At 43.3% G+C, this 20,924-nt stretch overlaps 1 protein-coding gene across 2 annotated transcripts in view; it reads right to left on the minus strand.

Annotated features, from left to right (window-relative positions):
- Nucleotides 1-3,500: 3,500 nt before the first annotated feature.
- SLC9A6 (solute carrier family 9 member A6) overlaps nt 3,501-20,924 on the minus strand; it is a 30,390-nt gene continuing 12,966 nt past the window's right edge. The window contains exons 10-17 of one of the 2 annotated variants that reach the window (XR_007246029.1): nt 20,611-20,724; nt 18,543-18,654; nt 16,779-16,932; nt 14,575-14,605; nt 12,330-12,409; nt 10,926-11,031; nt 7,257-8,668; nt 3,501-7,213 (exon numbers count right to left, since the gene is read on the minus strand). Coding sequence is in view for 1 of the 2 variants with exons in the window: in XM_048514250.1 (XP_048370207.1) it covers nt 8,396-8,668; nt 10,926-11,031; nt 12,330-12,409; nt 14,575-14,605; nt 16,779-16,932; nt 18,543-18,654; nt 20,611-20,724 (870 nt within the window). In the remaining variant the exon portion in view is untranslated. Of the gene's footprint in view, nt 8,669-10,925; nt 11,032-12,329; nt 12,410-14,574; nt 14,606-16,778; nt 16,933-18,542; nt 18,655-20,610; nt 20,725-20,924 lie in introns of both variants that reach the window. The other variant, XM_048514250.1, reaches the window with a different exon arrangement.

A 20,924-nucleotide genomic window follows, 5' to 3' on the forward strand; every position in this document is an offset into this window, starting at 1 on the left:
GCTGACTGGAGAGGCTTAACATTTTGAAAGGTACCATGCTGTCCACATTTGACAGGATTCAGCCTTGTCCACTTGATTAAGAGCTCAGGGGTTATACTGAACCCAGCATTATTGTAGCTGCAAAAACAAAAATGAGCTTTTAACCAACTTCATCATATCTGGAAGGTGGCCTCCTACATTGATATTGCTGCTGTAGCCACATGGATCTGTACCACAGTGAACTCAAGGCAAGACTATTGTAATGAGTGGGTCTGTTCATAAAGTCAACTTGGAAACGCCTGTTAGTACAGAACACTGTAGCATGGTTAAGATCAGAATCTAGGGGAGCCAGCGTGGTGTAACGGATAAGAGCAGTGGGCTTTAAACTGGAGAACTGGGTTTGATTGTCCCTCCTCCACATGAGCAGCAAACTCTAATCTGGTGAACCAGGTTTGTTTCCCCACTCTTACACATGAAGCCTGCTTGGGCCAGTCACAGAATGTCTCAGAATTTTCTCAGCTCCATCTATGGTCAAATCCCCACTACGGTCTTAGCCAGGTTTCAGAACACAAACTAACCAGGTTTGAGGGACGACCTCCCCGGTCGAATCCCCACTACCGTCTTAGCCAGGTTTCAGAACACAAACGACCGTTAGTTTGTGTTCTGAAACCTGGCTAAGACCGTAGTGGGGATTCGACCGGGGAGGTCATCCCTCAAAACTGGTTAGTTTGTGTTCTGAAACCTGGCTAAGACCGTAGTGGGGATTCGACCTATCTCACAAAGGGTCTGTTGTGGGGAGAGGAATGAAAGGAGTTTGTAAGCTGTTTTGAGATCCCTTATGATTGAGAAAAGCAGGGTATAAATCTTCTTCTTCCAGGCCAAGGCATATTAGGCCCATGCTGTAGTCACTACCAAATGGGCAGTTCAAAATTCTGGTTATCACCTGCAGAGCCCTCAATGAACTTGGATCCACATCTGCAGGATATTCTCTTGGTCTTAAAATCGTGAAGACCCTCTAAAGGACAGCACTGCCTGCTTACTCATGAATCCTAAGGTAGCCATGGCTCAAGACACATTCTAGTCACCAAGGGTATCTTTCCCTCCAAGTGTGATTTTTGTCAAGGGCAGTACTACCATTCTCCATGGTTGCTTCACCAATCCTGGACTGATGCAGTCTGTGCCGGAGCAGGTTTTTCCATCTCTGTGCTTTCTCACTTAGCTTGATAAGCTTTATTACTGCAATAGCGGGAAGGTGACACCCACGGTTTCCCTCCCTCTATCTCTAGTCTATTGTTCTCAAGCCTTTGAAGATGCAATTGAGGAATCTTTCATTTGTGGCAGATTACATTTATGCACTGTACCTTTATTATTATTATTATTATTATTATTATTATTATTATTATTATTATTATTATTATTATTATTACTTAGATTTCGTAGACCGCCTCATCCCCGAAGGGCTCTAGGCGGTTTACAACACATAATATCTAACAACAATTAAAACATAATTACAACCCTTAAAATCAATAGCAGCATACAGATAATCCAAAACAGAGGCAGATCAAATCCCATATGGGTGGCGCCTGGACCCAAGGCCGGGAGGGGTGGCAATGCCAAGAGATGGAACCAATATAAGGCATTGCTAAAGATGACAACATACAGCAGGGGCCTCACCAGGGGGCAGCCAATCCGCAGCCAGCCTCTCCAAAAGCCTGGTGGAAACACCAGGGAAACAGTGGGTGTCACCTTCCCACTGTTGCAGTAATAAAACTTTCCAAGCTAAGTGAGAAAGCACAGAGATGGAAAAACCTGCTCTGGCACAGACTGCATCAGTCCAGGGCCCCTTCCGCACACGCAAAATAATGCATTTTCAAACCACTTTAACAACTGTTTGCAAGTGAATTTTGCCATTCCGCACAGCTTCAAAGAGCATTGAAAGCAGTTTGAAAGTGCGTTATTCTGCATGTGCGGAATGAGCCAAAGATTGGTGCAGCAACGATGGAGAATGGTAGTACTGCCCTTGGCAAAAATAGAAGCAATGCCTAGAAGTTCCCTTGCCTCTGCATCACATACCACAGTGATAGTCTGAGGTGGAGAACAAAATCCCACAGCTATTCCAGCTACAAACTTATCAGGACAACTGTCCCAGTTCAGCAACAGCAGTGTGAAATACAGTTTTACTCATGGACAGGACACAGTAGAAGTACTCCAACCCAGGGGAGAAGAAGACCTTGTCAGTGCAATCTTAAGCAATATTATTTTTAATACTGCTTATAAGCAGCTGCTTAATAGTGCAATACAGCATTCTGAGCCCAGATTATGAAGGGAATAACTGCAAAGGATTACACTGTGTGTTGAGTACACTGTGAAATTTTTAGAGCATTTCTAAAAAAAGCTTCTTTATAGTTACAGCAAGAAGGAGAAGAAAGGCATAAAATCTAATACAACTGTAAGTTTGCAATGTACAACAACCATAAAATCAATTTGGGTCTGCCGAAAATGTTTTAACAAGCATATTTTTTCAGTGAGTAATCCTTGCTCTTGAGACTCATCAACTTGTCACAGTGAAACTCTTTTTAAAGACCTTTTAGAAATGCAAGTCAGTGCAGAAGACCATATGATCAAAACGTGTTTGGCTAATCCTTGATTTTATGACTAATGAAGATTTAACAGGCTGGATGCAAAGATATCTTTCTGTTTACAGAAGGCTGCTTTTGGATCCAACTCCCTGGTTTGGCTATAACCTGTTTAACTTAAATATTTGTATCATGATTGCATGGTTTCTTACTGTGAATTCGTTACAGATTTAATAGGTTTTCACACTGAAACTATTTTTACTTAATGTTGCTTTACAGTTTCTTGTGAGATGGGTTTTTTCTTAAAGGCGGTTTCCGCACGGCCCATTAACGACGGCCTGGGGGCGCTAAAAACGCCGCCCCCAGGCCGCCGTTTGCACAGGCGCCGCTGCTGCAACGCAGCAGCGGCGACCTGACTCCGCTTCCCTCCCCCCCGGGCGGCCTCAGGCCGCCCTAAACAACAACCCTTTAAAGGGTTGTTGTTGAGGAAGCGTCTTCCCGGCAGATACGCTGCGCGAACCGCGCCGCCAGGAAGACGCTAGTTTATGCGCCCCACTACGGTGTCATAATCGCCTGCTGGGCGTCGCCAGTCCCGCCCACACTGTCCTCCGACCTCCAGGGGTCGGAGGGCAGCGTGGGCGGGGCTGCGACGCCCAGCAGGCGACGACGAGGACACCGTGAGTGGGGCGCAGAAGGGAGAAGAGGCGGCTCCGTGCAGAGCCGCCTGCCGGCCTCCGCTTCGCCCATTCGCATGCTTGCATGCGAAAGGGCTTCCGCCCCCACGCCGCCAGAACTCTTGGCGGCGTGGGGGCGCATCCTGGCCGTGCGGAAACGGCCAAAGAGAGTTCAAATTTTTCCAAAACCTACTGGGTATGACACATATTCACATAATTAATTTTACACACACACCCTTTAAAAATGTGGATTAAAGAAACACAAGACACAAAGAAACAAACTTGTTTTTATAGGCCCATGATTCTTTTTTTTCACAGTGCAAGTAACAATAAAAGATGGGGTCATTATGAACAAAAAGTAGGTGCAATTATGCTTATTAAGAATATAATCACAAAAACACCACAACTATAGCAGTTAATACCATAAAAACAGACAATTCCAACAGTATTTAGAGTAAACGAGTACTTGTCTTGAATCTTTTGATCCAGGGGAGGGGGAAAGGTCAGTTTGACTTATAGAACAGACTTTTTAAAGGAGAAGACCTTTCTAAATCTAAATCAAGAATATGCCCCTGAGGCAAAGGCTGCCTAGAAGGGCTGTTATGCCTGGCCTTAAGAGGTAATAGGTTCCCAAAGCTGAATCTGAGGTCATTAAGAACTGTGGATACACAGACCCCTTGGGGAAATGAAGTAGAAGGAACATGAGATTGCAACAACAAAGAAATTAGTAAACACCATTGTTAGTCATTTCTGGCAAATCACAGATGAACCCTCGGTGATTTCATAGGCTTTATTATTTAGTTACAATGTTAAAAGTCTCTTTTTTAAAAAAGTATTCACATGCAATAAAAACTGAGGATCAAAACAGCCACTGTGACTACAGAATCTAAATTCAACAAACAGATAAAATGTATTATTGGCGTGAAAGATCTGGAACTACAGTGGCATGTTGGCATCAACATACCAAACAGGTGATGTATGAAACAAAGATTGGGAGTGTATTAATATTTTATGGAAGAAGGTAACCAAAAATTGAATTCCAGTTTAGCAGAGATGTTCTGTCTGGTGCAGGGGAAATGGATGTATGAGGAATTCCCTTATCAACTCCAACGGCACATACATATATACATTTTTTTTCATAATTAAGCTACAGAAACAATGGAGACAGACTTTAGGTTAGCAAAGTCAGAAAGGGAATCCTCCTAAGGAAATTAAGTACATTCAATTGCCACTATGTTGGGGAAGAGCCTCTAATTGAGCGCTGCCTACCTAATGGCACATCTATGTTTCCCCCTTAGTCTCAATCTGTTGCAGGTGATCACTGTGCAAGAGAATTTATATCCCTGTGCACTGCAGTACTTCAACAAATTGCCATATAACTGAACAACTTGGTCATCTAAGTGTCTCATTTCTACTTCCAGTGACAAAGCAGACACCACTGAGACACTGTCTGTATGAATGTTTTTGTACTCAGTACTAAAGGGAGTAGGCCATCTCTCCCCAGGCAGAAAGCAGAGCACTTGACACAGTACCAAGTTTATCTGCATCCAGAATATCCCTAAGCCTTCCATCTGCAGAAAATCTAGTATAGTACCATAACACAGATGTAGACTAGGAAATTTAAACGGCCCAGGAACAAGCCAATTTGAGTGGGGTGCAATGATCCAGTACTGCATGATCCACTCAACACAGACCCAATGGCGTCAACTTAGCATTTTCTTCCTGCACCACTGCTGATAGTGAATGGTATAGATAGGAGAAGGTATCTGGTGAGCTCTCTGATCACTATAATTGCAGAAAGGTGCAAGCCAAGTGAAGCACTGGAGTAGCTGCTGGGGCTTGGCTTTCCTTGTTCCTTGGTGCCAGTGGCCCTTTAAAGCAGTACCTCCCCAGGAAGTTTCCCAGTGGGTCAAATGGCCAGTGTCCATCCCAGGATCAAACTCACCCTGCTGGGAAAATGGCATGACATTGTGCATTCTGCATGACATTGCTGCCTTCTCTTTTTAATTGCAAAGATGTTTGTACAAGCAGGGCTCAAGAACCCACTCAGTATAAGCAGTCTTCCAGATTAAAGGGGTGGGGAAAGGTAATGGTTTGACTCTCAATGAAAATCACCCTTCCCATAATGATTTTTATTAGCAGAATGTGACTTTCTCACCTCAGCTCTCCCACCGCAACACCAAATGCTCGCCACAATTTTGCCTCTGGGGACAGGGTAATTCCAGCAACAGCATAAGGGAAGAGTCAGAGGATTTCAGCGGGAGTGAAAAAATAAGCAAATCCTCCTCCTATCAGTTAAAATGTTAGGCATGACCAACCCCTAGAAGCTTCTCCCTAGAAGCAGATTGGTACAGTAGGTGTACTTGACAATATTTTACAGAGGGCCTTTTGTAAACCTGTTTATTAGTCATCTGAAGTTTTAAAAACAAAAAGCAGTCTTCTCATGTTTTGAAAAGTTGGTGAACAAAAGAAGTCATTAATGTACAAGATGTAGAAAAAACTCAACCCATGAAAATGCTTCTTTTTTTTAAACATCTGATGTTAAGATTCAGACTTCATATAAAACACACACAGACAAACACACACCTCTTCATGAAATTCCTGCATAGCAGGAAAAAAAAAAGAAAAGACATACCAGCACTAAACAACAAGAAGCTTCTATGATAATTAAAACTGCCATTTCTTAGGTGCAATGGAGGTCCTACTTCTGGCACAAGCCACACAGCTACAAAATCAGGCTGTCCTTGAGAAATTCTCTTCATTTCATTGGGGCTTGCACAAAAGGCATCCTGGCTGGTTGTGCCTAAAATGCTTACTGGTAATGCTCTTACCAAGGAAGAGGAGAATGTATGTTTCTGGGGACAACAGACATTGCACTGACGTATACTTAAGGCATGTTACCCAGACCTGAGAACATAAAACTTAAAACAAAAAAGAATGTCATCCATTTTCTTGACTGTAATATCATACCACCTGCTAGTAACTTTTGCATGAGTATTCCTCTAGTCCTGGGGTAGCACAGGAAATACTGGGTCCAATTGCCCAAAGGCAAATGAAAGCAAAGCCTCCTTCTTTAAAAAGTGAGAAATGTTGGCTCTGTTCATTTGCTCCTTCCTAGGAAGAAATCGAACTTGGTACAGATCTCAAACTCCCCTGTGGCCCAACCGTGAAGAGAAAGTAATGCACAAACTAGGCCACACAGCATATTTATTCAAATCCGTCAGCCCCAGAAAGTATGTAAATTATCATGGAGACGAGATCCTTCATTCAGACCAAGACACTAACGTCCAATTCAACAGTTACTTTCTCCTCATTGGAAGAGAAAGGTGTGCTTATACTCAACATTCATAACTAGGTCAAGATTTCTCATTGGAAAGTCATGTGAACAGGCCCTGCAAAGAATCAAAAGCACAAATGAAGAAACTGTTCTAGAACTTCTCAAATACCTCGAATGTGATGTACAACTTCAGATCACAATTAGGTTCTGCATTTTGGGGGTGAGGTGGGGTGGTATGTTGCTTGTCAAGGAAATGAATGTTAAGTCTGTAACAGCCCTACGGTACCTCTGATTACAAGAAGATCCATCAGGGGCTATGTCTGAAAGTAAAAATAAAATAGAGGAATTGTGCACAGTAAAGGTTTCATACCGCATCTGTTTTCTATGCAGAAAACAAAACATTCATAATTCTCAGCTTCTCAAAACCACACACCACACCATTTTTTAAAAAGATAACTGCAGAACAAAGCTGAATATATCAAGTGCAATAACAGTAAATTGTTCAGTGCTCTTTCTCGGGCAAATTTTTTTTGTAACAACTGGTAAAGAAACAAAGGCAGCTTACCAACATTTCTCATTAAATAGGAAAGAGATGCAAGAACAAAAATCAAGGGTGTTTTTTTAGACACACAAGCATGCAAAGGAGTTACCAAACAAAAGTGCAACTATACAGGATGGACGGACAGACAACTCCCTTTCAGTACCACCTAATATACTTAATGCCTTGAGTCTCAATTCTTTCAGTACCACCTAATATACTTAATGCCTTGAGTCTCAATTCTTTGTGTGTGCCAGACTGCCTAATGTAAAGTGGAACTGTACCAGACCAGTAACTTCAGCTGTATTCTTAGCAGCCATGCAATAAGAAGAAAAATTTGACACAATAAAAGGCATAGCCTGCTGAGCTAGAAGTTAACCCCAATAATGTCTTCACGCTGTTCTCACCTGCTCTAGAAACACTGCCTGTTCCTCTATGTGAGAAACTGTATTCTGCAAGGTCTAACTGTATTGTAGCTCGAAACGTGCCCTTGATCCTACACCGGACAAGGTGAGACTGAATGTTTAATAAGACAAAAAACAAAACACAACAAAAACACTTCTCAGTGCAACGACATACTCCAAGAACTGACTTCTTAAGTATCTGCTTTGGCCATGTTGTGCTCCTCTCCCACTCGAGTTGGAAGAAGCTGCAAATTGCTCTTGTCAACACACCATCATCTAGTGACTAGCAACAGCTTGAATGCAGTCCTAATTCAGCTTCTGTCAGCTGACCATAAGTAAAGGCTGTTGTTTTAGAAATGTCAGATAGAGGCCAACAAGTTCTATTACACTGAATTCTACAGCAGTTCTTGTAAAGAGTGCTTAAAGAATCAAAAGCATTCATTCTCTGAAGCAGATCTCTTGGGTAGCTAAATGCTTTTCTACCACCTGCAAGAGGTCTGCCAAAAAAAGCCCAACAACAGAATGCCGACCTCCTCACTACTGTTGGATAAGCATCAGCTTTGGGTTGAACTGTGAAAGCCAATAGCAAAGCAGAATGTTGTTGTACAGTTAAAAAGATTGCTACCCAACACATTTCATCCCACTCTTTTTAAAACAAAAAATTCTTCTCTACGCAACAAAATTATGTTCTGAAACAGTTCCATCCTACACAGAGCTGTCCAGGAGCAGTTTGTTTTGTTTTTTTTAACTTAAGGAATTAACACCTTGCTCTTCACAAATCGTCTCGTACGGATAGTTATATTCTCCTGACACCATATAAATAAATAATATTTATACAGCTTAGACATTCTGAGACATGCAGTAGGTTTTTGTCATAGGTAGTACATTTTTCTTCATGATCATACATGGAATTTTTTTTTGACTGCGAGTCAAATCCAGCAGCGATCTTATGCTGGGCCATGTCTTGCATTATCTACTACATTTGAAGGAGGCTCGGAGTCATCCATTGGGAGAACTAAGCGTGTACCCCGTATGACAAGTTCATGATCCCCAAAACCAAGCTCCTGGTCCAGAGCATCCTCGGAGCCATTTCCTGCCGCTCTTCTAGATGTACCAGATGTCAGGGAATCTGTGTTCACGGTGGAATCCCCGTATGTCAAGCTGATATCTCCATCATTCAAAATAAGATCTGAATCATCATCCTTCAGCTGCTCTTGATTCTGATTAAAGAGAGAGATTAATTGTACTAAATAGCCACTGTGCTAAACAGAGACAGCTGCAGTTCTCCTGAAAGGTTAAGCCAAAAAGTACAACCCTGATAGGGCATTGGTTGCAAAAAGGTATGCAACTCATCCATACTTGGTGGGATGTGAAACCAGCAACTAGTACTCAGAGGCACACTGCTTCTGTTATGCAGGGTTGAATTCTGTGGCACTCAATATGGAGGTTCCTTAAGCTTCTCACAGCGGCCTTTTGTGAACCTAGAAAGGCACAGCCAGTTTGGAGGCAAGTTTTCTATTGGCAAAAGAACGGGTTGGGAGTGATTTCACACACATCCCCAGTGAAATTCCCAATGCCTTTTCAGGGATCATAAAGGGCTACTTTGGGAAGGCAAGGTCAGAGAAAGCTCCACCTATTCAGTGGCGGTGAACCTTTGGCACTCCAGATGTTATGGACTACAATTCCCATCAGCCCCTGCCAGCATGGCAATTGGCCATGCTGGCAGGGGCTGATGGGAATTGTAGTCCATAACATCTGGAGTGCCAAAGGTTCGCCACCACGGACCTATATAAATGCCCTCCACTAATGTAACCATAGAATCCAACCCTTGCTAGTTCCATTTAGCCATCAAGGCTAATAACCCTTGATATGATACTTGATGAATGTGTCTAGTTGTCTTTCAAGTCACTTAAGGTTAATCATCACCATATACTCATGGCAGTGAATTCTGTTAGTTAATTACAAAAGTGCGGACCAACTTATTTGAGTGACTCTATGTGCTTGTTATGATAGGATAAGAAGAAAAGTACTCTCCCAAAGCATAATCTAATAAATGTCTGTCATGTCCATGTTTAATTATTTTTTTTCTAAACGGAAAGACATATCCTATTTTAACATTTCCCCCAGCCCTTTAATCACTTGGTTGTCCTCTCCATGCACCTCTTCCAGCTTTCGGAGATGGGTGACCAAAACTATACTCAGTATTCCCAATGCCACAGCTTAGCTGTGAAATGTCTTTCAAAGGGTTGATGAGAGAGGGGGGATAAATGCAGAGCCTATATCTGCAAATTTGAAGGTGGAGCTTAACTTCCCCTGTACAGCATCTGCAGGCAGAGAATCCAGATGAACACTCCAAAACCAGCACAGCACAATTTTCCCTCCAAAATGGATTAAAGTAGGATTTTAATTCAGCTGGAAGAAGAAACATGCAGGAGCCAGACTAGTTGTCCGGATGTTCCCAAAGCTTCCTACTTGCTGATGCAGGTGAGATTGTGGATTCTACATAGCATACATATAATCCAGTTGTGGATTCCACATAGCATACATATAATGGGTTGCAGTCATTATAAAGGAACCCGTTTTCCTTTTTTCCATTCGCTAGTGTGCCCTTTACCCGTTCCGGCAGTGACTGGAGCCCATGGAAACAGTCCAGGTTACTTTTGCACATTCGCACAGAGACACTTCTCTTTTTAAAAATTTTCTTCAACGCAAACATAGCTGCAAAGGTATACAGATACGAACCCCTGCAGCCATGCCAATTGTCCCAAAATCCGATCAGCTACACCTGTGTAGCTGCACATGTTCAACACACAAAATAAAAGAAAAAGGGACCTCCCCAGAATGGCCTGGCTATAATTAATGTGTTGCTGTAGATCTATATGGTGATCAAACTCGCTGCCATGGGCAGAAATTGTGCTTGGGGGACTTTGTCCACTGTTGGGTGCTCAGAGAACCTGCCCACAATCTGCACAACATGGCAAGCACAGGATGGTAGATTCTCCCTGACAAGCAGACAGTGCAGAACCTAAAGTGAAGGGGTGGAAGGGAGGGAAATACAGTGTCACCTGCCTGTTGTGTTTGTGTGGGAATACCTCCAACCTGGGATTGTGCAAAAGAATCGCTGGTGTAGTGATTTTTGAAAATCCCGGGTTGAGAAGAACAAAATGGGTCAAACTCGTTTTGTGAACAGGACCTGTGCAAAGTTCTCCCCAAATACAGTTTCTATAATGTCCTGGAGACATTATATTTGGCCTGTGTGGAATCAACCAGTCTTAAACAAACAGTAGTTCAACATCGTATCTGAAGGCAGACTAATCACCACTGTGGATTTGGGACACAAAAACCCAGCAGCCCTCATGGTCACTGCACTGAACCAACACCACTAACAACCATTTTTATGACCAATGCCCCTGCCTGTGGAAATACAAAACACACAGGAAGAGAATCCCAGGGATCATCAGGACGCTTTGCTCTTACCTCATAAGCTTGCGGGCTTGTCAAGCACCGTGCAATAGGCCCACAGCAACTTGGGAGTGTAGTTGTAAGAGGAGGGCCGCTATGTGTAAGGAGAGGTTTCAAGTAGCTGATGGCAGTGTTTGTTAAGGAATAAAACATTTCTAAGAGGTCAATAAAGGAGGATTTGCATTCTCAGCTCCAATCAGAGACAGAAAACTGAAAGCCAGGAGGGCAAGGGTTAGGACAAGGACAGAAGGACAAAGGCAAAAGAATCTACCTACAGTAGCTTATATTAACTACAAAAATATTATTTATTTATTAGCAGTATTCATGGATAGTAACAACAGCCATAACGCACTATTTGAATAATACTTACTTGAATGAAATGTTAACTATGAAGGCAGGAACAACCACCATCACCACCACCATTTAATCAGCAGTATTCAAAAACAGGCACACTGGGACAGTGAGCATTCAATAATCACATCATATAGCATTTGGGTAGTTAGTGAATTAGTTAGAATTAGAACTAGGACGTTCCATACTTTATCAGCCTACCAGCATGGCCAATTGGCCATGCTGACAGAGGCTGATGGGAATTGTAGTTCCTGAACATCTGGAGAGCCGCAGGTTCCCTACCCCTGATCTAGAGTACTGCATTGTCTGATAAACCAAGATGGAGCTATATCAACCTTTTAAGATGTAGTAAAAAGAGGTGTTTTTGTTTTAACAAAAATGGTTTTCAAAGACATTAGAAATATTATCTTAGAAATACTGTTTATCTCTTGTCAAGTTCTTGCTTTACAGTTGTGAAGCTCTTAGGCGCCTTCCGAACATGCAGAATAATGCACTTTCAATCCACTTTCACAACTGTTTGAAAGTTGATTTTGCTATTGCACACAGTAAAATCCAGCTGCAAAGTGCATTGGAAGTGGATTGAAAATGCATTATTCTGCATGTGCGGAAAGGGCCTTAGTGTTAGGAAGCATCAACCTCATGCAGAACTCTGAAGAGCAGTGTATAAATTCCATAAATAAATTAAATTAATAAAGTCTATGGCTAACCAGCCACAAGAGGGTTAGGCAGTGCAAAAAGCTATACTTCTGGCCTTTGGACCATTGTCAGGAGAATGAAGCAGACCCTAAAAATCAAGCAAGCAACCATCTCTGGCTGGTCCTTTAAACAACTGCAAACACAACAGATTTACTATAGCATTTCTTGCCTTCCATTAGCTGCTACCTGACAAGAATAAGAGAAATATCTACAGCTGGATCAAAGAAGGAAGATATACTCCCTACTAAATTACTAAATTATTCTCCCTGCCATTTTGCCAAGAAGCAGCTGTTTCCTGCCTGGTACAAAGCCTGAGGGGAAAACATTGAACGAGATTAAGGCTAACAGATTTACCACATCTGTAAAGGATACTTATGATCAAAATTGTACCATAATCTGAACAGCCAGGCACTTTCTGCTTTTGTACTTCTCCTTTCATTTTCTGGCACACCCTGAAACAAATTAATGAAACACAATTACAGAATTTTAGATCAATCTTCAAAAGGTCCCTTGAATGTCATAGGTTGCTTTTACATGGGGATTATTCCCCATGTGGACTGCAGGAAACTCCTTGATTTATTTTGGGGCATTCAGTTTGTGCCCAACACAAGCAAGATGTGTGTAAGTTCCTGTATTTTTCCCTTGATGAGCCTTGATTAAAGATGAATATTGAACATCCTTGTGGATTCTCTGTTCACAGCCAATCTGGGGGAGCTGGTGGTGAGCTATACTGTACATTTCCTCCCTTTGCATCAAGGCTCACCTGGGAAGGGGGAAAGGAGGGTTGCTGAGCTGCAAGGAGAACAGCATCATGGTCATTGAGAGTGTGAACCATCATTCCCTACTCACTGATGCTGCCACATTCATGGTTATGGCATTGGACCCCAATTCAAATCCCCATTCAGGCACAAAGATCACTGGGAAACTTTGTCTAGTCACTATGAATTCTATATGAATCACGGTTGGCAACCAGCAGAGAAAGGGGGTTCTTGCAACCTGCAATCAAGGCCTAGACCTTGGTGCCATCAGCGCATTGACATCACTTCCAGTAAAAACAGTTTCTACCGTAGAGTTTTTGCCCAAATACCACAGTGAGTTCCACGTTGTTGGTGATGTGATAATGTCACTTTCAGAAGTGGCAGCAATGTGCCGACTGCACCAAGGCCTATGCCTCGATTTGCAGTTGGTAGGACCCCCACCAGTCAGCTGAATGGTGCCAGAGGGGAGGGGCCCAAAATGGGGGCGAAGTAACCCAAATATGAATCCTAATAGAATTTGTGATGGACTCTAACTGGGGACTCACTGAAATGTGCAGTAAATATTTCAGAATATCCAGGTTTTAGGCAACCTTGACAATCCAGTATTAATGATCATCAAGGAGTTTTGAGGTCCCTGAATCTAGGCACTTTTCCACATGGGTTATTTGCTTCAGGTTTAATGCAGTTGGGAACCAGGTTTTCCCCCCTACTTCCACAGAGCATGGTGGTGCCTTAATATACCTCCTGGATTTTCCCCAGCTTTTCTCTATTGTTTCCCCGAACCTGCTTTGCTAAAAAACAGTTTGGGAAAGATTGCAGTGAAATCTGGATGGCTACTGTCTGGGCATTTTCCTTGTCCTGCCCACACAGCAGCCATTTCCCTCCCTTGGTCAATGCAGCAGCTACCCTCTCCTCTGCAGTGTTTACAGAGGTTAACTCAGTTCCTCTCCAATTAGGCAAAGGAATGTCCTGGAGCCTAGCCTTTTGGGTATGTCCCACAATTCAGGACCCAAAAGTGGGCCACGAAATCTCTGGAAGTGAATTGCGGGCCAGACCTCCCTGATGGCCATCCCTGTTGCTTTGTTGTGTAGATCTGACCCTGTAAACAAGTATTGTTCATGTCATATATCAGTTAATATTTTTCTTCAGTGCATAAACGTTTTTTTTTTCAAGAGAAACGTGGCCTGATGGTTACTTGAATGAGAATCCCAGGAAGAGATTAGAGAGAGTAGTGGAAAAAGGAGAGGGTGGCCAAAGACTGGAATGTAACCTCCATATGAAAGGCAGTGTAAGTCAGAATGCCACTTGCTTGTTAGTTGGTTTCTCAAACACATCTGGTTAGCCACTGTAGAAAATGGAATGCTGAACTAGATGACTGCCAAGATCAGTTTGCCTAGGGTGCCAAAACTCCTTGGACCCATTCTGGATAGATCACCATGCTATGAAGATTTGGACTTGTGGGTCACTATATCAAAAATGTAGTGAATTGCTGCCTTAGGGGGAAGTTCTTATCTATGCTTAACTGTGGTACAGCTGCAGTGCCTCTACATGCTGAGGCACTCATGCTAATGCTTGCTGTTTTCTGCAAACAGGGACCAACAGTCTCTGCTAGGAACTTGTCTTCCTTTTCCCCAACAATTACTGAGGCCTGCCATTTTAATACATCTACCATTTACATCCCTGCAGGCAAAATTGTGGAGAAGGCGAAAGACAAACTGTGCTGCAATTGTTATATAAAGACAAGAAGAAATTATTAAATAATGAATTTAACCAAGGTGGCTGAACAACTTGGGGTCAACCATTAGAAATAGACTGTGGGGGGGGGGGGCTGGGGGGGGGCTCTGCTCAGTGATACTTACCAAGTTCTCCTGATCTGCATCTACACCAACCCTGGAAAGAACAAGGACTCAGGTCAGTTGTTATTCACAGTTCAGTCCTAAGCAGAGTTATATCCTTCAAAGTTCATTGAAGCCAATGGACTTAGGTGTGATTTTGCTTAAGATTATATTATCAGATTACCTCCCAGCCCAAATTGAGAGCTCTATCAAGGTATATAAAGGTGTATTGCAAACTGTGTTGTACCTACAACATCATCATATGATGTTTCTCCAGTAAACAAGTACCGGTTAGCAATCTTGTGGCTGCTTTCTGCAACTCATGAAGTTTCTGAACATCTCAAGATCTGTACTGCAATACTCTAATCTAGAAGTTATCAGAATATGGATAACAATGGCCAGATGCTACTCTTTCAGGTAAGGATGCACCTAGTGAATCAATGAAGATTAGTTAAAGCCATGCACCACTTATGAAACCTAGATGGGTGAAACAATAAGGGTGGTGGTTTGTCACGTGTATTATTATCTTGTATGGCATTATTTTCTGATTTTTAAAAAATAATCCAGTGGTTGCATTGTTAATGTGATGTTTTATGTAGTTTTCTTTATTATTATTTTTCTAATTTTATAATCCACCTTGAGACTGAGAAAGGGAGACTATAATTAAAATAAAATAAACAAATACACCCATGCTGTTAATCTGTTCCTCCAAAAGGGAAGTAATCCATTTGAGGCAGGCTGACTTCCTAGCTTTCCTATTGATCTACCCAAAAGGCTCAACATATTGGCTCTCATCTACTCTGTTACCTGCTCACTTATCTGTTCAGAGGATCCACTGCCTCACCAAATTTCTGGACAATCTTACCATGTGCTTGTCACATGGTTTCATCAAGATGCTTCATGTAGACTTCATATATACATCATGTTAACCTAACTTGTCTTCCATTTGGTCATTGCTTTTATTCTAGTCAAGGCATGTGGCCCAGGTGACACCCAGTGGCCAAGTGGGAATATTTCACTTGTCTAACAAAATGAAGCCTCCTCATTCTGTTCTCGTGTGATATTCTCGTTTAAAAAAAAACACAGAATTTCAGTCTCGTTAATGGAAAGAAAAACAGGAGTAGCAGAAGAAAAGGGGGCAGAGTTAAGTTCCTTCAGGTATGTCCTAATTTTCACCCACATGAACTACCACTGGCTGTAGAGACCCAAGAAACTTCTGAAAACCAAATCTACATGTTTAAACAGCATTTTATGCAACTTAAGAACTTTTGCACTAAAGGCAGACATGAGGTCCATTAAAGATTATTTCACCATCTTGTATTACTTAGTCTGTCAGACCAATGCAGCTACAAGATTCCATTCTTACAACATTAACAACACAATCGGGGGGGGGGGGGTGTCGGCACTGCCCAGGGATGGCACCGCTGTAGTGCAGCCATGCTGTCTCCAATAGAGTTCTGGGCAGCACAACAAGCAGCGGGAAAAAGGTAACTCACTGCCACCTACAAAACTCCATATGTGTTTTTGTGGCATAAATCAGAGGGCTGTGTATGGGCTCAAGCTGAAAGGCCTTTGGAAACTGACAGTCGACTCCCCGCCAGGAATGCCCCTAGCCCAGGGGGTCTGCAACCTATGGCTCTCCAGATGTTCATGGACTACAAATCCCATCAGCCCCTGCCAGCATGGCCAATTGGGAACTGTAGTCCATGAACATCTGGAGAGCCGCGGGTTGCAGACCCCTGCCCTAGCCTGCTCCCAATTGCGCTGGCATCCCCTTTTACACTGCTGTAACTCATGCATTGCAGCCTCATCCATGCGTTGCAGCCTCATCCATGCGTTGCAGCCTCATCCATGCGTTCGCCCTCTCTGCCAGCATATTTGCCCCTTACACCAGCGGGGTGGGCAAACACGCCAGTGCTAGTCCATGACTCCTTTCATGTCCCCTCCCTCAGATTGGGCTGTAAGACCAAGATGTTAGCCTAGGACTGCTAGCACAGTTTTAAGAATATACAGTCAATTATTATTTCTTCTAAACCTGAGACCGAAGGCAGCTTGCTTGAAGCAGTTAACAACAATAATGTTCCCAACAAATCTGAATTTTGTTTGTATCTCCAATTGACCGAAATGTGCCAATATGCAGCAGAACACACTGAAGAGTCCAAATGAAATGCTACATACCAAAAATTCCTTGGCTAAGAAATAACTGACAGCACAACAGCTGCACTCACCTAATATGCAGGCACGAGAGCATGGCTGTGGTGCCACCACCAAATACCCAGACAGTGAAAAACACGATCAGAAGCGTAGTGCTGAACATCATCTGCCGCGCATAGGTGGCCGTATCCCGAATGGCCAAGGCGAAAGCCATGGCACCACGCAGGCCTAGGGAGAAAGAGGGACATGGAAATCAACCAAAGCTATGTTTTGTCTATGGGCAGGACCCAAAGAATTACTCTAGTTGCACCAGAGGCTTGTATGCTCACTGTTTTAAATTTCTCTTCTGAGTCTAGAACAACATACACAGTTTTGGAAGGTGTCCTCCATCTCAAAAATGGTTTCCCTTGCAGCTTTGAGGTGGAGGCTTGCTATCAATCAAGGAACTCGTGTCCAAAAAAGGCCCCTTGGGGAGACATAAAATACTTGCACAATTCTAGGCAAAGACTTCGCTGACAGGTCATTGTGGGTTTTCCAGGCTGTGCGGTCTGGCAATTTTTGCTCCTCATGTTTCGTCTGCATCTATGACTGGCATCTTCAGAGGCGTCTCATAGTGAGAAGTGATTCTCTCCATGGCTCAGTCTTACCATGATACCCCTAAAGATTCCAGCTATAGATGTAGGCAAAACGTTAGGAGCAAAAACTACCAGACGATGCTCAAACAGCCTGGAAAACCCACACCAGCCAGCTGATTCGACAATACACTTTGCTAACATTTTACCATCTTCTCCAACACTCACCATATCCCCACTCTGACTTAGGATGCAAAAATCAGGGTTTTTAAAAAGTCTCTACCATTTAAGCAGTCCAGCACTACCAAATGTTCTAATATATTTTTAACATTGAGAAAACGACTTCTGCTTGCATATTATATTGCTTGACCTTTGATAATGTAAATGACTACATAATCAAATGGACAGTCCCTTGCATTTGTATAAAGCTTTAGAGCACCCAAGGTGCTGAAGAAGAAGAACAAGAACAAGAACAAGAACAAGAAGAAAAAGAACAAGAACAAGAAGAACAAGAACAAGGAGGAGGAGGAGGAGGAGGAGGAGGAAGAGGAGGAGGAGGAGGAGGAGGAAGAGGAGGAAGAGGAGTTTGGATTTAAACCCCACCTTTTTCTCCTGTAAGAAGACTCAAGCTCCTTTCCCTTCCTCTCCCCACAACAGACACCTTGTGAAGTCAGTGGGGCTGAGAGAGCTCCGAAGAACTGCGATTAGCCCAAGGTCTCCCAGCAGGAATTTAGGAGTGCGGAAACAGATCTGGTTCACCAGATACGCCTCTGCCACTCAGGTGGAGGAGTGGAGAATCAAACTGGTTCTCCAAATTAGAATCCACCTACTCTTAACCACTATACTATGCTGGTTCTTTGAACAAATATGGCCTCAAAAATCTTTAGAAGAACCATATGCAGCCTCTGACTATAATTAGGGAGTGGTGAGTATCTGCAACTAAGAGAACAGTGCCTTGCCTGCACACCCTAGTAAGTTCATGGCCAAGTGACACTTGGCTCACTGCTCCCTAGCTAAACTACATTTGCAGTAACACCCTGAGCAGAGTTATAACTGTCTAAGTCTATTGAAATCAACTGGCTTAGAAGTGTGCAATTCTGCTTGGAGGGCAATGTTGCACTCTTAACATAACACACAAGAATTCAGGAAAGGGGCCACCTTAGTCTGTTCATACTGATTCCTTTCATGACCTTAGTTACGAAAAATGCCCACCTTATCTCTGCATGACTGGCAGAACATGAAATCCATCAGTGAGCATTTACTTACCGGCAAACATCATCATATGCTGAAAATTTGTCCCAATCTTGTTTCTTCTTCCCAAATTGAGGAGGAAAGATAGGGGATAAATGTTTGCAGCTCTTCCCAAGAACACAGCCAGCTAAATTTGTGAACATATTAAGGATTTTTCTTCTTCCTTTCCTTGTATTAATCAATATGTATTATATGCCAAGTCCCGTGAACTTGTGAACTTAACTGCCATGCAGAACTAACATTTCCAGACCTGCACAGACATCCCTCCATCTCTTAACTGGACTGACTGTACTTTTCTCCACACCAAAAACAAAACAAACCCCTGCCATCTTGTTTGCCTGGAAGTCTTACAGCCCAATTCAGATCCCTCGGGCAGCCAGGGACGGCACCGCTGCCATGCTGCCTCCAGAAGGCTTCCGGGCAGTGTGGGGAGGCAGCTGAAAGGTGGGGGGGGGACACTGCCCAGAAGCCGTCCACAGGACTTCATGGGCGGTGCAACTCCAAGCCCCAGGCCATGGCATTCCCGGCTCTAAAGTTTGGGGGAAAGCCAATGCTAGTCAACTCCCCAGCCTGCCCCCTAGCACCGGTGTCAGATGCCAGCATTGCATCCCAACAGCCCCAGCTTCTGAGTTTCACCGCTGTGGAGCTGAGGGGTGCCCAGTCACAGGTGCCTTTGCCCTCTCCACTGCAAGGGTACCCCTTCGACTCTACCCTCCAGTGAACCCACAGCCCGCCCACCCCATGTGGATGGGGATTTTAGCTATCCCATGGTAGCCACACTTTTTTGCACTAATTGCAAGCTTTAAGTATTGCAAAAGGTAGGAAGGATTTCCAGGTCCACATGAAGATGCTTTACATACATAGCACCCCCTCCCGCGCAGCATACATGACTCTTTCTGATCAATCACTGTATCAAATAGCAAAATGGCTGGTTCCCCTCCAAATCACTAAAAGCAGGTCACCCACAGATCAAGTGAGGGTGTCTTACCAGGTCTGCAGAAAAATACAGGCAAATGAGCTGAAAAGAAAACAAAAGAATCAAGCAAAAACTGCCTGATCAGGACTGCACATGCTCCAGGAAAACAGAATATGGAGAATGTTTGAATCAGAAAAAGAGAAAGCAAGAATTAGCTTGTCCTCAAGTTAACATAATCCTAGCAGGGATGATCTTGTCAGTGAGGGGGATTTTTAAATTGAACCCCCATTCTGGAGTTCCTCATCACCACCCCTCCCCCACTTGTTCATCTCTATCGGGTACAGAGAGCACTCTCGAGTGGTTCTGTAGATTCTGGCCACAGTACCTAAGGACCCTTTCAGGTGTTGTATTTTTCTCTTACGGCAATCATCTCTGCAAAGGGTAAATGCAGGTACAACAGGAGGTCTGATGTACAGTAACATTTTAGGTACCAAAGAAAGGTTTGCTGTGAGTACACTGGCCTCTGTGACTTAACCATGTTAGGTTAGCACACTGCAAACATGTACCCTATTCCCATGTATTCCTACAAGATTGCACCACATAAGATGATCCTGTATTTGAAGCACCTACTAGAACTATCCAGCATCTCATTTCCCAATGGGGCCAGCTACTTCTTTTCAGGAAGCCACCAGCAGGGCATGAAGGCCATGGCCTTCCTCTGCTATTGCAACCAGTCCCTCTGCAACTTCTACTCAGAGCAAGTGTAGAGGTTCCATTTAGCTGTCGTGCCTTGTCAGCCATATCCCCCATGAATGCGTCTAGCCCCCTTTTCAAGGAAGTGGCCATCACCATTCCTTACGGCGCTGGTTTCAATTCATTCATCATGCATTCTGTGAAGATGTACTTTCTTCATCTTCCATGAATTCTTTATCAATCAATTTCAGTGGGTGACACATTTAAGAAACAGGGAGGCAGAAACATTCTCTCCACCCCGTTCATAATTTAACAAACTGATTATCATGCTCCTTTTTATTAAATGAACCCCCCACCTCTTTATAGAGTATGCAGCAGAACTGGGCTATGATTAACGTCTTCCACTGTTTAAAATACTTCAGCGTATGTGGATGAAAGGAAGAGGAGGAAGGCTTTTAAAGCATCAAAGGATACAAAAGCTCCCACTATGAATGTCGGATTAAACACATGATTCTGGAAGGTGAACAGCGTAAGACCCATGTAGGAGAAGATGAAGTTTTCAGCCAAGAAGTTGAGAAGCTCAAATAACTAAAATGGAGGGAAGAACAGAGAACAGTTATTTTACCCTTGTGATCAATGTTACAGAATGTCTGCAAAATACCAAATGTATCCTTCCACAACATGCTTGAGCAGGGAAAAGATCTTCCAGTGCCCAGCAGAAAGACAGACAGGTTTGCAGTTTCTGCTACTGCAGTTTCAGGGGGCACGCTGTGTCAATACATAGTCAA

The sequence above is a fragment of the Sphaerodactylus townsendi genome, linkage group LG13 (genome assembly GCF_021028975.2).
Source record: "Sphaerodactylus townsendi isolate TG3544 linkage group LG13, MPM_Stown_v2.3, whole genome shotgun sequence".
Lineage (NCBI taxonomy): Eukaryota > Metazoa > Chordata > Lepidosauria > Squamata > Sphaerodactylidae > Sphaerodactylus > Sphaerodactylus townsendi.